A 22,456-nucleotide genomic window follows, 5' to 3' on the forward strand; every position below is an offset into this window, starting at 1 on the left:
CATGCCGTTCTTTTGCCTCCATCCTTACTTCCTCTTTCCCCTCAGGTCAGTGTTGACACCACTCAAGTCCTTAGTGAGCCTAAGTCATATTTCAGAGACTGCTGCGAGCTTCTTTATCGCTCATGTAAAGAGGTAACAGCTTAGAGCCCGGGGATGATGTATCGAGATGGAGGAAGAAGGAAGGAATCGGCTACAAATGGTGGGTCTCCGGTAGGTGTTGAGAGGAAAAGGCCACGATAAAGAGCGGCGGATATGCCTGAGTGAGCGTGACGCGAGAAGATATGAGATCATAGGGCGAGAAGAAGAAATAAACTCCCATTTCCTCGGTTAATGTGTATGCACGGGAACTGTTGTATGCCTAAAAATGTCTCTGCGGTGTAGATGTCTACTGATTGTGTGATGCATGATACCTGTTCAATCCAGGGTCACCTTTTGTCACAAGGGTGACACTACAATCCTCTGCTCGTTCATCAAAGGCATGTGTGTGTGTGTGCAGGTTTGTGAATACATTCCAATAGGGAAACGTGTAATTGCCCGTCCAAAGGCTAAAAGCAGAACAGCGGAAGCTCTCTTGGGACCATTTTATGCTATTAAACAGATAAAGTTAATATACATAATAGAACTGCTTCAAGCTATTTAATCTAAAGTCCATTGTTCTAACACTAACACACGAACGCAGGTTAATTAAATTTAAGCATGGTGTTACACTAAATTTCTCATTTCTATACTTCTGTGTCTTGCTGTGTCGTCTGACACATGACTAATTTTACCTCCCATCTTTCAATTGCCTTTCTTAGAAATCATCTTTGAAAATGCCTGTAGAATTATGGCAGCCAATGAAGTGGAAAATCTGCACCCTGTGTTCCCATGACAACACCTAACATTAAGTGCATCACTGGTTCGCTTCTCCGGTTGCTCAATTGCGCTCTGATTGATCTCATCGTTCGGGCCTCTTCAAGGGAACAAGAGTGTATTTGACATGCTCGACACAGCAGGGCACGCTCACACGCACACACGTGAGTACACACACGCACACGCAGACACAATCAGAGGCGGCGTATGGCTGACGAGCAGCGCCACATCTTCAAATGAGGAACAAGGGGGAAAGCTTCAAACAGTGCAGCGTGTACAAGCGAGATAATTATCTAACGTTAGATTTCTGTTTAGCCACGTTACCCCCTGGCAGATGCAAAAAAGGTTTCAGCAATTTCCTCTCGTTCAGTTATCAAAACCTGAAATTAAAAATATTTTATCCCAGAATGAAGAACATTATCCAACCGACTGTTAATATAAATGCACATTTTTCTGTCTGAAGTTGGTGCAGGGTTTAAGGATTTCTTTGGGGTTGGATGGGTCTGTATCCGCGGTGATAACACAAGAAAGGGGGAGGGTAGAATGTGTGCGAGAGAGCCAGGTTGTCAAATCCACTCCGTCCTCTTGGGGAGAAGCAATCTGAAGGGAATTTATTAGAAGTGGAGAATAAAGATGACCTAAAGAACAGTGCTTTTCAATAAAAAGCTGATTGAAATTTGACAGTGCAGCGTGTACAAGGATCTCTCTCACTGGCCTCCCACTGATCTCGTCTTAAGCCACAGTTCTGCTTCTCCTTCTCTTATAAATGCATTGATCTATTTCCCAAAGTAAGTGCAAGTCTTTTTCTTTACCGCACTCTGAACCCCTTTAACCAAGTTATTTGAGATAATTATCTAACGTTAGATTTCTGTTTAGCCACGTTACCCCCTGGCAGATTCAAAAAAGGTTTCAGCAATTTCCTCTCGTTCAGTTATCAAAACCTGAAATTAAAAATATTTTATCCCAGAATGAAGCAGGTTTGTTAATAGTTTTTTTTTTAATTTAAATGAAATCGCGCAAAGCAACTAACTTTGCAGCCCTAAATCTGCATGTTCTGCAGGGCTGAGATGACAGCTGGGGGATGTAGATCTGTCCATGTGTGTGTGTGTGTGTCTCAAGTGGTTCCAGGCACCAGGCAGCCCCCCCCCCCCTCCCACCTCCACTTTCCTACTTACTATGGCCTTCAATTGCTGCCAGCCAAGCTGCTGTGTATTAAATGAGTGAGTGTGTGTGTGCGTGTGTGTGGGTTGCCAAAGGCAGCCCCACCTTGTGCTGCACATCCAGACACCGTCAGGACTTTCTCCCGCGTTTCTCTCCTAATTATTAGGATACAAGCAGTAGCTTCATGTAGCAGCACATGTTCTCCAGAGGAAGATGTACCCTTCCCTCCTCTCCTTGTTCTACTGCTCTATATGCACATATTACATACAACAGGGGATCCCAACAGGGAAACTTGATCTTTGACCTTGAGCTGTTCATCTCAGTGTGTCTTTGTTGCAGAGCCAATGTCTGCAATAACTGTAACATCCCATTAAAAATATGCAGTGGGACGGTAAACTCCTGAGGAATACGGGAGTAAAAGAATGGAGGCTGAAGATAACAAATTGGGATTACTTTACTGACTACATCCTGCGTGCTGTGTGCGTGACACAGACACGCAGCTTACTGATACTTATTTTGTTTCATTTTTTTGCTTGACTGCACATTGCTGTCATCCTAAATAAAGAAACAGAGAGGAAGAGAGATACAAAGAGCAAGGGGAAAACTTAAAAATGAGCTGGAGTGAGTCTGGCGATGAGGAGACCACTAGAGCTGCACAGCCATCTCAGCACTATTTTCCCATTTTAGTGCATGAGGATTAGCAGTAGTGCAGCTTTTAAAGGCTATTGCTATTCGCTGACTGCTATCTTGAGGTTAAGGTCACCTTTTGTGTAACCCTGAAGCAGGACCTGAAGGCATCCTGCCCTACACAGACAAGGAATGAATCCATTCTTCTTTTTCCTTTTTTGACGTTAAAATACTGAATATAGAAAGATAAATTTGGGTAATGCCACCACTTTTATACTGAGGCAGAGGATGAACTTTGAATGATTTTTTTCGAGCAAATACAGAGCAAATACTGCTCCACAGAGAAAGACCCCGACATTGGAACGCACCTATTTTGTTGCCTTCTTTACTTTTGACATATCTGCTGCTGTTTATAGGTGAACAGAAATAATCACTTTTTTCCCTGAGGGTGAGAAAAGGCCCGATGAATTTCGATTATGCGGTGAGAACATTGAGAGACTCCATCAATCGCTTGTTATGCTGTGATTCATTCACAAAATTAACAGACACCAACACCGACATACAAAGAGCGACTCTGAGGCCCGTGAAGCTCAATGTGGCTGATGACGATAAATTGTAAAAAGTCATTTAGTCATTGGAAGTGATTCCCAGAGCTCACGGGGCGAATCTGGCACGAGAGGCAGACAGCACAGATACGAACGGGCTTGATCCCACGCCACAACTTTGACGCCAAGTCTGTCTCCAAACAGACTAACGCGCCTCTTCGGACTGGATCACGAGCCGATCTGCGAATACCGATCACGGAGCTCGGGTCAACTGCCAGAGACACGGCAAGGGCCCGACAGACAGACAGGGACAGACAGGTGGGCAGACAGTGAGATGCAGACTCTCTTGGCTTTAATGTAAAAGGGAGTGTGTGGCTCCTACAAAGAAATGGAGGTTGAGTTGTAAAGGTGAGGGAGGAGAGGTGAGCAGACGGGTGTACTCGTGTGTGACAACACCATCAGGGCTCCCCAGTGGCTTAACTCTTCCAGCACCCTCACATCTAACAAAATTAACCTATATATTAGAACATTATCCAACCGACTTTTAATATAAATGCACATTTTCCTGTCTGAAGTTGGTGCAGGGTTTAAGGATTTCTTTGGGGTTGGATGGGTCTGTATCCGCGGTGATAACACAAGAAAGGGGGAGGGTAGAATGTGTGCGAGAGAGCCAGGTTGTCAAATCCACTCCGTCCTCTTGGGGAGAAGCAATCTGAAGGGAATTTATTAGAAGTGGAGAAGTGAAAAAAAGTGAAAGTTGTTTCAACGTCTATTCGTAGACGTTGAAAAGACGTCTATGTTTAGACCACATTTCAACGTGATTTTTTAATACGGTAATATTTCGTCCTCTCTTGTGTGCTATATCATTATTTTAGAGGTTTAAAAAGAAACTACGTCCACATTTGTAAGTTTACCACCGATATTATAAATCACGTTGAAAACGGGTCTATACGCGAAAGTTGTTTCAACGTCTACGAATAGACGTTGAAACAACTTTCACTTTTAAACCAATTTGCAACGTGTTTTCAACGTCGGGCCATAGACGTCTTTTAAACGTTGTTTCAACGGATAAATTGCTCGATGGAAACGTACAAGTTACATACTTAGTCACAGTTGTCATGTTAACATCCCGTAACAAGGACAAACACATTATTTTATTGATTTGTATTTATTATAAATATAACACTATACATATAACAGCACTTTGTCTAATTAAAAACAATACAGAAATAAAATATATTTTTCAGGAAAATAAATTATGGAATTAAAAGTGCAGAAACAACATTTCTTTGTTCAACAATTCTGTGTTTGTAGACCATTTTTCTGAATCATTGGAACGTCATTATAGATTCTGAAACAAGATGTGGCTCACTTGAGTTGGGATAGTATACCTGAAATCAGCTGCATCTCCCTCATCCTCACTTGAGGATTCTTTGTGTAAAGGGAGTCAGAGTGCACAGAACAGATTCCTCTGGTCAACGTGTTTATTCAATTCAAATCATTTTATTTTGTTCAGCTTTGCAATCTGTAAACATGCAACACCCTATCCCCTAAACCCCAAAATGTAAAACCCCTTCAACCTGGAGAAACCTGAGGGGAAAACAGTAGGGAAGAAGGTGTGAACAACTTAAAAGATGTACAGTACATCCGATTCCTACAACATAAATGATTCTAATATTGTGGATTATTAAGCCAGGGGTAAGGCAGGACCAGTGCAGGGACAACCATCATCAGACGTAACCTCCATCAGATGCAACCACCACCCGCAGAAACCTGTGAGGAGGGAAAGCACAAAGGCAAAGTTGGTAATTTGGGTTTATGATGACAGTAATAAACTAATAATAATAATAACAGCAGGTGCGTTAGAACACTCATTTATAGATGGTTCACTTATTACATTATCAAGAAGATAACAATTCATCTGCAACTTATGGTATTTCTGGAGTAACATGTCCAGGTACATTACACAGTATCATGATTTAAGCAGCAGTAACTTACAATGTTTCGGCCTCTTGTTTACAGAGCACAACTTGTTGAATTCAGCCCTTCACCCTTGCAATCTGTATTTAGCCCCCATTGCTTTAAAAACGTATCTTCAGTGTGAAATGCAATAACATGTATGGGTACAGCAACAACCTAACGCATTAGTAACACCAAACACACGAAAAATATTCTGGGATGTTTACTTTTGGTCCAGGTCATCATGCTGCACGCTAGCATGCTCCAAGCTAGCATGCTAACTAGCAAACTACCTGCGCTAACGCTAACTAGCTTAACAAAAAGGACCGTCTTTCCCGTATCGGGTGGGCAGCACAAGTAAAACACCCGGTTATAGTTCCATGTGTGCTTCATCCAAACACTCCCGTACTTACAGAGTAGTGGAGCCGGTAGTCGTGGTTCTATCAGCCCGTTCATGTCGCTCCGCTGCCGTAACTTCGCCTCGTCCGCTCGGAGCTCTGCAGGCGTCTAAGAACTCGCGCATGCGCGTTACAGATGTGAGCGGAGTCACGTGTTTACAAGTAATGTTTGAACCTGCCCGCATTATTATGTCTTAAACGCATCTTATTAACAGCACGCAGTCCGTAGTTTCATATTTATGACGTTTTAAGTGAAATATTAAATACGTTGAAATTACGTCTTCGCGTAGACCAAATTTCGCCGACCAGTTCATTAATTATTATGAAAATCTTAACGTTAATATCGTCTCTCTTTCAACCTTACGTTACAACATGACACATTTATCAACAAATTGACGTTTTCTGGCACGTTGATGTTTCATCCCATTTTTAGCCGGTTGAAAAGACGTTGAAATGAGGTCTTAGACGTTCAGACCTAATTTCAACCCGATTTCAACCATATTTCAACGTTGAAATTACGTCTTGTGCTCACTGGGAAGGAACACTCATGTACTACCTACGTCATCATAAATAGCCTATACAGCATGTTTTGTTTTCACATTGAGAACTGACTTGTTTTCTAATCTACGCGTCACCAGGCGTTTTTCTTTTACCGTGCACGACCAGCGAACACAGAGCGCGACTACTACCCCCCCGTCGGACCTTCTCGACCGGTCCGCGAAATATTGTCTGACATGAAACCGGTCCGTGAGGTAAGAAAGGTTGGGGACCACTGGGCTGATCCACAGCGTGTATGTGCCTCCTGGATCCTGATTGGTCGCTGCTGCAGCCGCAAGGCACTGATTGGATGCTCACAGACCGTAATACAGCGCAGATGAACATGATTCAGACTACGCCGTTTATATGTTCAACAATAGGAAACGTATTCTTAGCTGTTTTAAAATTACAACAAGTGTATTTCGGATTATTCCAACGGAAGAATACAAGGCGCAGGGAACTTTGAGGTGCGTAAACGCCACTTAGAGTTGCGTAAACGCTATTTATAGGTGCGTAAACGCTATTTATAGGTGCGTAAACGTTATTTCCAAATTCTAGAGGTGCGTAAACGGCGTTTACGTGCGTTTACCCTCCACTACAGCCCTGTGCCTTTGTAAATATTAATAACATTATTCCAGATTCAATACTGCAGTCTGTCACACGTTACACAACCTAACACTCACATAAAAACTGTATGTCTCAAAACATTAAAACCCAGCCGGAACAAACTGGTTTTAATCTCAGATCTCAACTCACCTCTCGTGGTCTACTGCAATCAATGCAACTGTGCGGGATGTCACATGCAGGCACATGGATACAGGCAAATAACAAAGTGTGCTCTGACAGAAACACAGGCGCTCTGACACACACACACACACACACACACACACACACACACACACACACACACACACACACACACACACCACACACACACACACACACACACACACCCTCACATCATGTCGGTATTGCATTAGCTGGTTCTGTACGGCACAGACACGAACACTCACTGTCAGATAGCTGCTCTGAGCACAGCGAGACACACAACTAAAAGGTCCAATGTCCGATAGAGATGCCAACATCATAAACAGAAGCTCCTGTGAACCAAGAACAATAGTGAATTACCACTTTTAGATATTCACCCAATTCACTGAACACACTGAACCTCACACATCTTCCTCCTCTATCCTATGTTGTCACAAGGAGAACAGTGGTTTGTACTAAAAGGAGCTGGGTACCACTGTGAGACACTGAGTCATTCTTTCAATGCAACCCCTTTGTTAATATGCATGGACACACACACACACACACACACACACACACACACACACACACACACACACACACACACACACACACACACACACACACACACACACACACACACACACAGAAATACTGGTGCATATACACATTTTTTCAGTTTTCTACAATGCAATGCAACATCTGAGACCTCCCGTGTCTCCTGCTGTCTCCCAGCATTCTGCCCACAGCCCCGTAAACGCAGGTAGCTCGCCATTCGGGTGATTGATTCCTGTGGAGGAAACCATAGGTGGGATGCTCTGCAATCCCCATGGTAACCTACCCGCGTCCTCATCGGAGACAGAAGTCCCTCCATGGCTAATTCGGTTGGTTCCGGTGGGCTCTGGTGCCCTCAGCTGTGTCAGTGTGTATTTTCCGAGTCCGCAAATAGATCCTGTTAGAAACGCTGTCTCATCCTCAGAGTGAACATCTCTTCCACAAGCCTGGCTCCCCACCCACCCAGAGAGCCTCGTGCACTGACAGGCACACAGAGAGAGCCTGCGTGTGTGTGTGTGTGACAGGCACACACACACACACACACACACACACACACACACACACACACACACACACACACACACACACACACACACACACACACACACACACACACACACACACACAGTGAGGAGCAGGAGGAGAGACGGCCGTGCCAAAGTCCTGGTGCTTCCTTCTGCCGACCTGTCAGTTGGTGTCCAATCCTCCTCTATTTGAATGTGAAATGTCCATGAAAGGTCTCTCTATCGTTCTCTCTCTCTGCCTGTCCCCATGTCCCTAACTCCCTCACTGCCTCCAGCTACATTTGTTCCCTTCACTGTGGCAAATGATTGCAGGTCTTTTTTCTTTTTTTCACCGTACAGCTCTCCTGCTCGTGCTCCCTTTCCTCTCCCTCTCTCTCCGTTTGTCCATCCTCACCCGCTGCTACCGACAACTCCTTGTTCCCGCCCAATCCACAAGCTGGGAGGGGGTCAAACGTAATGTACATTTATAGTGTGCGTGTGTCTACAAACCCGAAAGTAAGAAACCAAAAGAGACAGAGAAAGAGATGGGAGGCCACTACTATTGTCCGGAGGAACAATAGTAGTTCCTAATTGCCTAGCAACCTGATCGCTCTCTATTCTCCTAATAGACAAGGCATGAGTCACCCTCTTCAACACACAGATGCCCCAGCACACACACTTGCACACACCTTGTCCCTGCATTCCACATATAACAGCTACAGCAGCACCAGGACCCACATCCATGACGTGTAAGCAGTCTTCTGGCGTGTCAGAGCCTGTTACGATCTTGGTTTCATATCATGTTCTTGTTCTTCACGGGTGAAGAAAAATGAACGGCGATGGCCGAGTGCATCTCTTTGTGTGTGTGTTATGTAAAATGTGAGTTAATGTTTTTCCTTTCAAATGGACGAAAACACGGACAAACCACCACCACCACCACTGCTGCCACAACCAGGCTGCATTTTGCCATTGCCATGGCAACAATATCAAGGCAGGAGTATGCAGAGGCAGTGAGGCCGTTAAAAAGTGAAATAAATAAATAAAAAGCGTGCATTCCTGTGACTGTTGGCTTTCTCGTGGCAGCAGATGAACGTTACTGTGGCGAGGAGACACCAGTCGTTCAGGCGACTGCCTTCTGAGTGCAACCGGCCTGCATTACACCAAGTGAAGAGCTTTCTCTACCTCCTTCTTGCTTTCTATCAATTAGTTTTAGCCTTCTCCTCTGTATTGACCCAGATAAGACATAAAAAAAACCATACAATTAAACAAATTAAGCACAGCAGACACCGCCGCTGAGGACCCCTAATTAGTTCTTATGCACCGTGTAATGTGATGTACCGCAGACCTTTACAAAGGATTAACTATTGCACTGACGCTTTTGTAATAACAACCTTCATTATTAAATTCACAAATTAACCAATTTACACCTGGTGATGAAAATAATGAGTTTGCCCTTTTCTACAGGAGACATAAATGGGTCCGATGGTGTCAAAGTGTGTGTGTGTTGCAACACTATTTGAACCCCTGCAGCTGTTTCTCAATAGTCTGCGGATTGATTGGTGCTGAAAACCTAAAAACGCATGCCGACTGGTACAGCGTCACATGACAGTTGCGGCGATGAAAAAGCGGTGAGACTGGAACCCACTGTCGCATAACTGCATTGATTGCAGGCTGGCAGAGACATCTACGCACTATCAATAACGTTCGACCTGCAGGTGGCCCGTTAGAATATTCATGTGAGCTAATGCAGTGAAGGTGCTGTCAAACTGATCAATGCTGATGTCTGTGTCCCGGCAATGAATAGGATACTATTTTCTAAACCTGATTCTGAAGGATGGTTACTCGGTATTCTGGTTTTAATTGGACTGCATCATCGGAAACAAAATTACTGTTTTGGGGCCTATAAATTGAAATGGGAGGCAATATTCACAATCATTGAGCTAATGAACATCTAATTAAAATGAACCCCAATCCACTGTATTCATAGTCATGTATGTCATTTACAAAGCGTGAAGTCCTTGGTCCAATTCACCACTTCACACAGTACATCGCTATAGGACCATGTGATTGTATTACAGTACATCCTCAAACAGACATGCACACACAGGCACGCATGCCAAGGACACAGAGATGAATAAATAAACACAGAGGCAAAGGCACACACACTATATCAACTCCTAAATCTGTCCCACACACTTACTGACGATGTAAAAATTGCTTAAGTGCTGCAGAGGTTTCTACATGGAGGCAGTGGGAGGAGCTTAAATGTCATTAGCTGACCTCTGACCTCAGAGAAGTGGTAGACTAAAGGTAGTTTCCTAAATGTAGCCTGATAAACACGCCTCCAGCACCTTTCACCTTCACAATTCCCAGAATGTCTTTTTTTGCCATCATTTGTTCAATTCTCTATTTTGATTCCAGTTTCTTTTAGGAATGTTGGCTGAATACATATTGCTACTTTAGCTCGGCTACATGAGATCTTTGAAAAGGGCTAAAAATGGTGTAGAAATACGTTTTTAGGATGAAACAACATTGAAAATGAGCTTTCTTCCCCACCTGGAGAGATGACCATGTGTATGTCAACCCACTGTGACATACAGCCTGATATATCACCATAATGCATTACTGCTGACAGTGAATGTTAACCTGTCGGCAAAACCCACATGCACACACACACACACACACACACACACACACACACGCACGCACACGCACACATCTCATCCCTGCCCCCAACTCTTCCCAGCCATTAATACACCTTCCCATAGAAACGCATAAAGGAGAGCATGTGTGGTTGGGATATAGGGGGTGATAACTATAACAATCATGGGACGATACTGCACAGTGCAGTGCACACTGCAGCGCACATTGCCCTTAAACCCATCTCCACCCTCTTTGTCTCCCCATCCCCCTTCTCCCATTCCCCTCTCCTCATGCTCACTCCGGCCCCTGTTGGCCCAGCTGGACCCCATAATGAATCCCTGGTGAGTTTTTCTATAACACACACGTGAAGTGACACAGCTTGGTCCAAGTGTTTTTATTTATCGCTCCAATGCCATGCGGTTCTAGTTCGCTTCTATCTTCTGATTTTCTATATTCTGCGGTATTAATTTCTTGCAACAATACTTTCAGATACGTGCATTATTTACCTTTTGAGAAAATGTACAAAATGCTGTTTAATTTTCTCTTGCTGTTTGTGTTTCGAGCAGCAATTTCACTGATGAAAACAGACGTCCAATGAGCTGTAATACGCTGCAGCTGAACAGACTGTAAACAGGGAAACAAAAGAATTAATGAATGCATGCATCAGAGGTTATTTTCTTTCTTTTCAGGCCGCTCTAACTTGAGGCTTCAGCTCAATCTCTTTTTGTGTTTTAATCTGTTGTCCCATCTGTCATTGTGGCCATTTTAAAAGCCAGACAATATTTTCTATTTTGTTGATACGGTTTTGATATCTGCTATTGAACAGATACACAATGGTGGAACTTCCACTGGGGAATATCTGCTAGTTTTAAAACACGGCTGAATCTGGACGAGCCACCCAGGTAACCAAATTTAACAAAAGCAGGTTGGCAGTATAATAGAAGAGCATAATAGAGAGAAAGAGCCAGGTGGAGAGGATGAAAAAAAAAAGAAAAGAGAAGTCATATTCTTCGATTTTCACTGTGTGTGCCGAGGTGTCTGGCTGGGAACAGAGGGACCCATGAGTCAATGTGCAACCCTGTCACAGGATTACACCTAAATCAATGTTACGGGAGAGAGAACCTCTGCCGACTCCTGAACACGGCACTGGGACTTCTTTTGTAGGTAGACCAATAGCATTGACCCAGGAGGGATTTGGAGAAACGGAGATGTCTATGTGCCTGTTTACAATCACTGTCAATACAGCGGGTGGTCCGATGGAGAAAAAGATTGGAATGGATGCTTACATGTTCGGGCAAAAATAAACAGTCGCCAGCGTCCATGTTTTATTGTCCTAGAACATTAAAATAATTTAGGGCTTGTTTTGTTTTGCAGCATTTTTTGGGCAGCACCAACAGAGTCTACAACGGCCATCTTTGATTTTTTTCTTGGCATCCAAATGAAATTGCTCACACAGGCAAAAGAGCAATTAGCTAAATTGAAAATGGCAGATCTATGTGTTTTTTGGGGGATTAAAGTAGTAAGCCATGAAGAGTGGTAATTATTGTCATTATCATCATTAAATATTTAAAATCCTCCTTCCTGGTGGGGACCCGAGGTAAGCTGCTGTACAGTAGATGGGTTAATCCGGGAATTACGCCAGCAGTGATAGGCCTCGATGTTTATAAAACTCACACACATACTTAACATCCGAAGACCTGAGAGAGTTTTCAACAAGATTTCAACACAGTTGGTTAACGCTGTCATTTACCATGATATACTGGAGTGACAAACTAATTTAGCCCGTTCCCAACGCCAAGGGTCCTGGCCATGTTTGAGAGAGCCGGTTTGATTGTTGCCGGAGGGAATTTGTCTGAAATCCAATCTAGAGTTCATTAAACAGCAATGCCTGCAGGGATGGCGGTGGTTAAAGGGAGCGGGAGAGGAGCGGGGCACCACTTCTCTCACACGTCACTAACGCTCAGGGGGAGGAACATCTTATCTCACTACTGCAGAGGGACGGAGAATTAGAGAGGGAGAAAGATGGATGGTAGAGGGTAATGTGAGCAGGGTTTTGCAGGAGAAGGACATGAGGGATAGAGAGAGGGAGAGAGAGAGAGGGAGGGAGAGAGAGAGTAAGAGAGAGAGAATTTTTAATCAGTCTGATTAACATAACTTCCATAGACGAAAGAAGCAGCCTTTGTGCTTCCACTGATTAAAAGTGTGTTGTTTTAGCCAGATTCAACAAAAGCATAATCATCCAACTGACTGCATTTCTATTTCCCCCACAAGAACACATGTCATAGCAGCTTCTGCTGGATGCTACAGTGCTGCACTAGCAGGAAAACTCTTTCTACCCCCCCATATTTGTACATTGATGCATCTTTCCCATTTAAACGCACATTTGCGTTTGAAAGAAACACTAAATTGGTTCTATCCCTCATGAGCCCCGGTATAAACGTGCCCGATGCTATAAAGTCACTTCAGAATGGTCTCCTGGCAACTGTTGTCAGGGGCAACCAGCATTCTCTGCAGAGAGCGAAAGAGAGGCACATAGAGAGTGACAGCGTGGCTGAGAGTTGACCGTGGCTGGATTACCGTTTGCTGTGTGTTCTTGGCATCAACAGCGGCACAGAATACGCATCCCTAAGTTGGCCATTATTTATCACTACTCAAATTATAGTTCATAGTCCACACAAAGAAACCTGGCTTTGCATGTTTAGAGTACTGATCATGTTTGCCGGCACCCACAGAAATCTGACCTTCTATATTTGTCACACATGCTGTACACTCACACACATGCCCAAAGCACGGCCGGACACTCACTGCTGCATGTACCGGTCCAGACGAAACACCCACGCACATTCACACACTGCCCTCTGCTGCTCAACCGCACACAAAGCACGCAGGTATTTCCGCAATCCAAATAAAAATGCGAAACAGTATGAGATTTTCAACATTCAACCTGCATCACAATGGATAATCAATCAATTGACACAATGTTTGGGAAAATGTGATTTGTCGCTACGTCTCTAGTGGTCATGACTAATGTGAAAAAACATGAAGCGAAGATGCAGTAATCAATAATGCAGAGATAATCTGCATATTGATAAGATCTGGATTCCCATTACTTACAGCAATATAAATATTTATAATTATTCATAACGTGCATCTCTTTGTTGTGGTGCACCTTTGAACTCAATACAATTAAATCGTTGTCCAGGAGGATGTAGTACTGACATGCATTGATTAATATATCATTGAGATACTGATGAGTCTTCTTCGTGGGAAATTACTCCTCTGCCTCAGGGTTTCGATAAAGAATCTGACAAAATTCAAAGATGAAAGTACTATGGTGTTGATGGGGAGAGGCATCAGCAGGTGAATATTCAAACAGCAGGGTATTAAAAAGGAATGTGAATTATCTTTGCAACTAATACTGCTGTTGAAGGCTCATCCAACATTAGAATAGAAGTATTATCTTTGTTTGACTATGAATTACTCAAAATCCGTCTGAAAGAAGTTAAAGAGATGACTATGAGGGCAATTATTTTTATTTTTTGGGATATTTAATATTTCCATTTAAATAGTTAGATTGAAGAGTAGCAGAAGAGATGTATCTGTCTGCACGTGACAAAAAGGATTACTTTTTTATGGGCACAAATTTGAATGCGCTGATCATAATATGTTATACGACACCATTTCATGGTCAGACTGTGAGAGTTTTACCATCAGCAGTGGCGCGCGAAGGTAAAACACCCTTCTCTCCCATTACCTGAGGCTGAAATGCCCCCATGACGGCTCTAAAGGGGCTGCTGAGTTCATCGTGCGAGAAGAAGAGTGGATTCATTGGGGAGTTTCTCTAGGAAGGACAAAAGATAGTTAAAGGAAAAAAGTCTTACATACAGGGTATTTTTTTTGTGGAACTTGTCTTCTACCGTGATGTAGATGGTATATTTAACACAGAGTAACTTCATCTTATGATCTTATAATATTGAAACTGGGCCATGTAAAGAAATTGGTGCGTGTGCTTGGATGATATGTGGCTTTGAAGCAATACTGAGATGAGCTGCTGGCTGGTGTGCGTCTACTGGGTAATATATTATGTATTACCGAGGGGATTATTTTGGCTGAGGTCATTTATTGCCTAAATCAACAGCTCTGATAGAAGTAATCAGTCATAACATCAGCCTGTCGGCCAGCAACACCCCGCTGCATGGGACAAAACGCCGACTTCATTTATCAGTAACAATTGTGAATTGCTTTTATCTTTTTTGTGTGTATGTGTCTAAATGTTAACAGACTCATGGGGGGGATGCCACGTAACGGTCACCTGCCGAGAAGAAGCATTGACTGGTGACCTTCCTGCTTCCTGACCTGCTCACAACTGCAGGGGTTGCATGTTTAAATTATGCAACTGTGCTGAGACCTCCTGAAGAAATGCCATTCAAAGGACAACACAAAGACACACTTGACCTGCAGCGCGCTTAGAAGCGCGGCAAATTTATAGAGCACCACTTAAAGCCTCAAAAGCCACATTGTTCCCTTTCCTAATGGAAAACGTTATTGGTCACGGGATGATAACTCCCTCTGGAGGCAGAAAAGAGAAGCTACAAGCTCCATTACACAGCTGAAAGTCTGTTTGGTGCCTTCATAGTCCTCCTTCCGCCATCATCGTCCTCCTTCCGCCATCATCGTCCTCCTTCCACCATCATCGTCTTCCTTCCGCCATCATCGTCCTCCTTCCGCCATCATCGTCTTTCTTCCGCCATCACCGTCTTCCTTCGGCCATCATCGTCTTCCTTCTGCCATCATCGTCTTCCTTCCTCCATCATTGTCTTCCTCCATCATCGTCTTCCATCCATCATCGTCCTCCTTCCGCCATCATCGTCCTCCTTCCGCCATCATCGTCTTCCTTCCGCCATCATCGTCCTCCTTCCGCCATCATCGTCTTTCTTCAGCCATCACCGTCCTCCTTCCGCCATCATCGTCTTCCTTCTGCCATCATTGTCTTCCACCATCATCGTCCTCCTTCCGCCATCATCGTCTTCCTACCGTTATCATCGTCTTCCTTCGGCCATCATCGTTCTCCTTCCACCATCATCGTCTTCCGCTATCATCGTCTTCCGCCATCATCGTCTTTCTCCATCATCGTCTTCCCTCCATCATCGTCCTCCTCCCGCCATCATCATCTTCCTTCCGCCATCATCGTCTTCCGCCATCGTCGTCTTCCTTCCGCCATCATCGTCTTCCTCCATCATATTCTTCCCTCCATCATCGTCTTCCTACCGTTATCATCGTCTTCCTGTCTCCATCATCGTCTTCGTTCCGCCATCATCGTCCTCCTTCCGCCATCATCGTGTTCCGCCATCATCGTGTTCTGCCATCATTGTCTTCCTTCCACCATCATCGTCCTCCTTCCGCCATCATCGTCTTTCTTCCGCCATCACCGTCCTCCTTCCGCCATCATCGTCTTCCTTCTGCCATCATTGTCTTCCGCCATCATCGTCCTCCTTCCGCCATCATCGTCTTCCTACCGTTATCATCGTCTTCCTTCCGCCATCATCGTCTTTCTTCCGCCATCACCGTCCTCCTTCCGCCATCATCGTCTTCCTTCTGCCATCATTGTCTTCCGCCATCATCGTCCTCCTTCCGCCATCATCGTCTTCCTTACGTTATCATCATCTTCCTTCCGCCATCATCGTCTTCCTTCCGCCATCATCGTCCTCCTTCCGCCATCATCGTCTTACTTCCGCCATCATCGTCTTCCCTCCATCATCGTCCTCCTTCCGCCATCATCGTCTTCCTTCCGCCATCATCGTCTTCCTTCCTCCATCATTGTCTTCCTCCATCATCGTCTTCCATCCATCATCGTCCTCCTTCCGCCATCATCGTCCTCCTTCCGCCATCATCGTCTTCCTTCCGCCATCATCGTCCTCCTTCCACCATCATCGTCTTTCTTCAGCCATCACCGTCCTCCTTCCGCCATCATCGTCTTCCTTCTGCCATCATTGTCTTCCGCCATCATCGTCCTCCTTCCGCCATCATCGTCTTCCTACCGTTATCATCGTCTTCCTTCCGCCATCATCGTTCTCCTTCCACCATCATCGTCTTCCGCTATCATCGTCTTCCGCCATCATCGTCTTTCTCCATCATCGTCTTCCCTCCATCATCGTCCTCCTCCCGCCATCATCATCTTCCTTCCGCCATCATCGTCTTCCGCCATATTCGTCTTCCTTCCGACATCATCATCTTCCTCCATCATAGTCTTCCGTCCATCATCGTCCTCCTACCGTTATCATCGTCTTCCTGTCTCCATCATCGTCTTCCTTCCGCCATCATCGTCCTCCTTCCGCCATCATCGTGTTCCGCCATCATCGTGTTCTGCCATCATTGTCTTCCTTCCGCCATCATCGTCCTCCTTTCACCCTCATCGTCCTCCTTCCGCCATCATTGTCTTCTTTCCGTCATCATCGTCTTCCTCCATCATCGTCTTCCATCCATCATCGTCCTCCTTCCGCCATCATCGTCTTCCTTCCGCCATCATCGTCTTCCCGCCGTTATCATCGTCTTCCTCCCGCCATCATTGTCTTCCTTCCGCCATCATCGTCTTCCTTCCGCCATCATCGTCTTCCTTCCACCATCATCGTATTTCTTCCGTTATCATCGTCCTCCTTCGCCATCATCGTCTTCCTACCGTTATCATCGTCTTCCTTCCGCCATCATCGTCCTCCTTCCGCCATCATCGTCTTCCTTCCACCATCATCGTCTTCCTTCCGTCATCATCTTCTTCCTTCCGCCATCATCGTCTTCCTTCCGCCATCATCTTCTTCCTTCCGCCGTCATCGTCTTCCTTCCGCCATCATCGTCTTTCTTCCGCCATCATCGTCTTCCTTCCACCATCATCGTCTTCCTTCCGCCATCATCTTCTTCCTTCCGCCATCATCGTCTTCCTTCCACCATCATCGTCTTTCTTCCGCCATCATCTTCTTCCTTCCGCCATCATCGTCTTCCTTCCGCCATCATCTTCTTCCTTCCGCCATCATCGTCTTCCTTCCGCCATCATCGTCTTCCTTCCACCATCATCGTCTTCCTTCCGTCATCATCTTCTTCCTTCCGCCATCATCGTCTTCCTTCCGCCATCATCTTCTTCCTTCCGCCGTCATCGTCTTCCTTCCGCCATCATCGTCTTCCTTCCGCCATCATCGTCTTCCTTCCACCATCATCGTCTTCCTTCCGTTATCATCGTCTTCCTGCCGCCATCATCGTCTTCCTTCCGCCATCATCGTCTTCCTTCCGCCATCATCGTCCTCCTTCCGCCATCATCGTCTTCCTTCTGTTATCATCGTCCTCCCTCCGTTATTATCGTCTTTCTTCCCCATCATCGTCTTCCTTCCGCCATCATCGTCTTCCTTCCGCCATCATCGTCTTCCTCTGCCATCATCGTCCTCCTTCCGCCATCATCGTGTTCCGCCAACATCGTCCTCCTTCCGCCATCATCGTCTTCCTTCCGCCATCATCATCTTCCTTCTGCCATCATTGTATTCCTTCCGTTATCATCATCTTCCCTCCGTTATCATCGTGTTACGGCTTCAATTGTCGTATGTTCTCAGTACTTCAACATTCTTTTCTCTGAAAGGTTTGTTTCTTTTTTTCTCACTTTTAAAAAAAAGGAATTAGCTTAATATCCATTTCATAAATATGCACAAATTCACCTTAAAGGCTCATGTGTGTTCGACCAACACTGTCGAACACACGTGGGTGTGTGAGGCATATAATAATGTGTTTTAATATATGAAGAAAAATATATACGGTTAATGGTATATGTTGTATCTGATTTGGTAAAAATGTGAAATTTGCGATTAGAGCCTCAGCTAATCCTGATAAACATTGCAACCTGGTTTAAGAGAGTAAAAAGCCCTTCTCTCTACTTCTCATTTTTTAATTTTTTTTTCATTCTTTTCAGTAAAGGTTAAATATTTCAAATGTGAAAGTGTTTGACGGGTCATATTTGCTTCCCTGGCAGTCCATCCTGTAAAGTGCTGCTAAGAAGACAGCTCTTCATTATGACAAGGACCTGCTCTTTGTTAACTCACTCCACACAGCCGCACATTTATAGCAGAGGTAAAGGGTGAGAAAGTGAACTGGTCTTTCTACTCCGACCTCTGCTACTCTGCTGCCCCCATGCCACCCCCCCCCCCCCCCCCCCCCACGCCCCCCCCCTGCTTCCTGGCACACATGACAGGTGGCACCTTACAAATGGGATGCCGCCATCGCCCTGGAAAATGTCACCAGGCACCCAGCAGGTCAGCAGAAAAACAAAATTGTGAATCCAATTTAAATTCTCAAAATATTTCTGTACAGAAAGCAAAGGCAAGAGATGAGATCCTCAACCCGACACAAAAAGCATTAGATCCAGCTCAAGGAACAAGAATACACTGTGCATATTGTGTGTCTATGCTTAGTAAAAGGTTCATTTCCAGGGAAGTTTGACCTTAAATAGAATTGTAACATGTGGGTTTTGCCGCGGGGCAAATATCCTGCCAGCCAATTAAAAGAGATGAAATCTCTGAAAGTCAGTGCAGGGATGTCCTCCAAACACTTCTGTCTGTTTGTGCAGGAGGCTTTGATGGAGTGCCCCATGTGGCAGGTCATGTGTGAGTAAACGGGTCGTGTGTAAATGTAGAAATGTGGGCGTGAAGGCAAGAAAGCTGCGGCTCGAGTCTTGCTGTTAAATCAATAACAATGGCCAGTGCAGTACAGCGAACGCATTTACACATCTCAGCAAACGCTTATGTACAAACCTACAGACTGCATAATGAGCAGGCCTTGTTTCATCTGTGCAGTTTCAGAGGCACCAGAACAGAGATGGAGAGCCTTAATAAACCTCTGGAGGAAGCCAGAGAGACAGAGAGTAACTAGCAGACTTTGATGAGCATCTGCTGGTTTACACATGCTGGGTCACGTCCTGCTCATTAATTGGGTGCTTCCATAACCCCTTCCTTGCATTACCTACACAAGATAAGGTCAGTCGATAACCAGGCTCACAGCCGACCAGCCATTAGATGCAAAAGGAACGCCGTCACGCTGCAGGCTGTCATTTTCAATTGACTTACAGTATCTAGTTAAATAAAGGTCAAATATTATTCATCTCCAATGAGAGCCTTCCAAGTACATTAGCATGCAGGATGGGATGCACTGCGTGCAAAATAACACACACACACACACACTCTGCAAACACTTGATATATTCACACCTCAGACCTTCCTATGTACACACACAAACTCACAAATGACCACAGCTGAGCGAGCAGCTACTGTGGTGAAGTCAATTAGAATTGAGGTGCTTTCACCTCTGCAGCTCATCAATAGTCCTTAAACAGGCTGCAGCGTGGAGATTTAATGGTATGCTGTAGGCTCTGACACTGACACTCACACCGACCCTTATACATTTATGCATGTGGTGAGAGGTGAGAACCGTTTCACTCGTTTGCACATTACTTGATTTTTCTCTCATTTACATATTTTCCTCCTCTCTCCCTTTTGGAAAAGATGATATTCAAAAAATAGATAATGGTTAACAAATCTTACCAGCTTATCCGGCCTATAGAAGAATTGCATTGTGAAACCCCTTTCATCGTGTACAGGCTAATCAGCACTGCGATCATGGGCAATTTTCAAAGCTGACGAAAGAGATTTAAGACTCCAATCAATATCAAAACAGAGCCGTGACCATGACTTTGTGGACTCAGCAAATGACATTGCATTCAACCTCGACTTATCATGAAACATCATTGAGAAAACCGCATAAACATGAAGTGATCAAAGTTTGAATGAGTTAGTTAGTCATCCATGGCAAAGAACCCAGAGAGAATGATAAACATCTCTGAAGCTCTTTGTACTTCCTCATTATAAACCCAGTATCCAGCAGCAGTAGGACGCTCGATACAAATAAGTTAATATAAATCCGCTATATGTCAGCAGTCTATCTCCAAATGGCGGACAGGTGACAGTGGCTGCTTGCCAACATCAGCTGGTGCAGAACCTCAAGTCGCCAGCAAGGTAATAAAAAATGAGAAATGTCACACTTTTCTGAGTGGCCAGGAAACCACTCCTGTGTGATGACCATGCTGCTCTATCGCTGCTGCATGTTGGTTAACATGTTAACAATTTGGGTAACATCTGTAACAGTCCTGCATACGGTGTCCATTTGCAACAAAAATTAAAAAGTTGATTCTTTTTTTCCATAAAATACTGAAGGTGCTGACAGATATATTATGAAGTTTCAAACATATAGTTCAAGCATTATCTCAATTCTGGTCTTTTGACGTATTAAAACATAAAGCAAAGCAGAACCAAGTCTGAATATCATTCAAGCATCTGTCCTCCATTCAGTCTGTAGCTTTACCCGAAATGTAGTGATATCACACTGTCCTGTATGTGTTTTCGTATTGTTCCCATCTAACACAAACAACCTATTGTATTGAATTACACCGTTTCCTTTTTGTTAAAAGGAACTGCAGGTTGACTACGAATACAATGAGGTGAGGTGTGTAACAAATTCACATCTGTTGTAAAGTAGAAGTGGCTCCTTCCCACTGCAGCAACTACACAGCTTTAGTTTGCTGACATCAGCAGAACAAGCTCTTTACTCAAGCATGACTGTTCTGCAGTCAGACTGCAGCTTTAGGAAAATGATTAACTGGACATTTATTGTGTTTTTGTTTTTTTATCAAAGGGAAAGCAGTGGAGAGAGAAAAGAAAAGACATTCCCTTTGTGGGACAAGAATATAAAGTGGTAGATAGTGAGACAATCAATAACAGAAAGAAAAAAAACGTGCCTGTGTTTCCAATGCAGAGCCTACAAATCACCAATAAGAGCTGCGCATGAATTAAGAATGGATACGCTGTTTCAGCAGGAGCACATTGAGATTAGGTTACTTATTACTTACTTGTTGTGTGTGGATGTAAAAGTGACATTTTGACTCATAGCATATGATTGTGTGACTAAAAGACTACGAGTTGTGAATTACTGAATGATCGCTCCAACTAGATGCACCAAAAGAACACAGTTCAGACATACAGACACCTACACACACACACACACACACACACACACACACACACACACACACACACACACACACACACACACACACACACACACACACACCTACTATAGCATGGTATTTGCTTCTCCTCCTGTTTCATTGTTACTGGGTAGTAATCAATTCTCTCAGCATGATGTCATTCTGCTAACCCTCCCCCACGCTGTTCACCCCTCTTTCATGTGCACACTGGTGGCTCTATCGCAGCATGTATCCCATCGGGAGCGGAAACTACAATGGTAATCTTAATCACGGATTATCTCACAAACCTACTTTAATGTAATGTTTCATTGTGGTTTTTTTTTCGGGATGAGCACTAATTTTGACTGATGGACAAAGCAATTAACTCCCATGTATGCACACACACACACACACACACACACACACACACACACCACTCACACACACACACACACACACACACACACACACACACACGTGCATCACGTCATAAGCATGATTTGATTACCGCTGAATGAATCCTCTGGCTGGATCACAGTGAGTCATCTGATCGACATCCTCAGCAACAGGATAATTGAATGAGGGGTTGTAATGAGGAGACATGGACGCCAGCATGGAGGGCGGCATACAGTCTGTGTTTCTTTAGTTTCCTCTCTTTCTGGGTAGTTCTTACAGCTTAATGCCATCTCAAGTATGTATACGCTATGTATATGGATACCTCTTTTATGTGATTAGCCACATGACATTACATGCAGTAATAATATCTTTGGCGGGTGCGCTAGGATGTCCTCCTCCACTTCACCAGCGCACGTTTCCTACAGGAAGAAGGCAGGAGAGCTGAAACATGAACAATGGTGTATCTGCTGTTCCCCCCGCTACATG

General features: G+C 44.4%; 1 protein-coding gene and 1 long non-coding RNA gene across 2 annotated transcripts in view; both read right to left on the reverse strand.

The window, feature by feature from the left end:
* LOC120812460 (FERM domain-containing protein 4A-like) overlaps window positions 1-7,802 on the reverse strand; it is a 74,688-nt gene extending 66,886 nt beyond the window's left edge. The window contains exon 1 of the mRNA XM_040168438.2: window positions 7,668-7,802. Coding sequence (XP_040024372.2) covers window positions 7,668-7,700 — 33 coding nt within the window. The 5' untranslated portion in view covers window positions 7,701-7,802. The remainder of the gene's footprint in view (window positions 1-7,667) is intronic.
* Window positions 4,338-5,690, reverse strand: LOC144391122 (uncharacterized). Its single transcript, XR_013455006.1, has 2 exons — window positions 5,558-5,690; window positions 4,338-4,958 (listed from the first exon to the last, which is right to left on the reverse strand). It is a non-coding gene; the product is annotated as an uncharacterized LOC144391122 (long non-coding RNA).
* Window positions 7,803-22,456: the final 14,654 nt, after the last annotated feature.

This window comes from Gasterosteus aculeatus, chromosome Y, assembly GCF_964276395.1.
Source record: "Gasterosteus aculeatus chromosome Y, fGasAcu3.hap1.1, whole genome shotgun sequence".
Taxonomy (NCBI): domain Eukaryota; kingdom Metazoa; phylum Chordata; class Actinopteri; order Perciformes; family Gasterosteidae; genus Gasterosteus; species Gasterosteus aculeatus.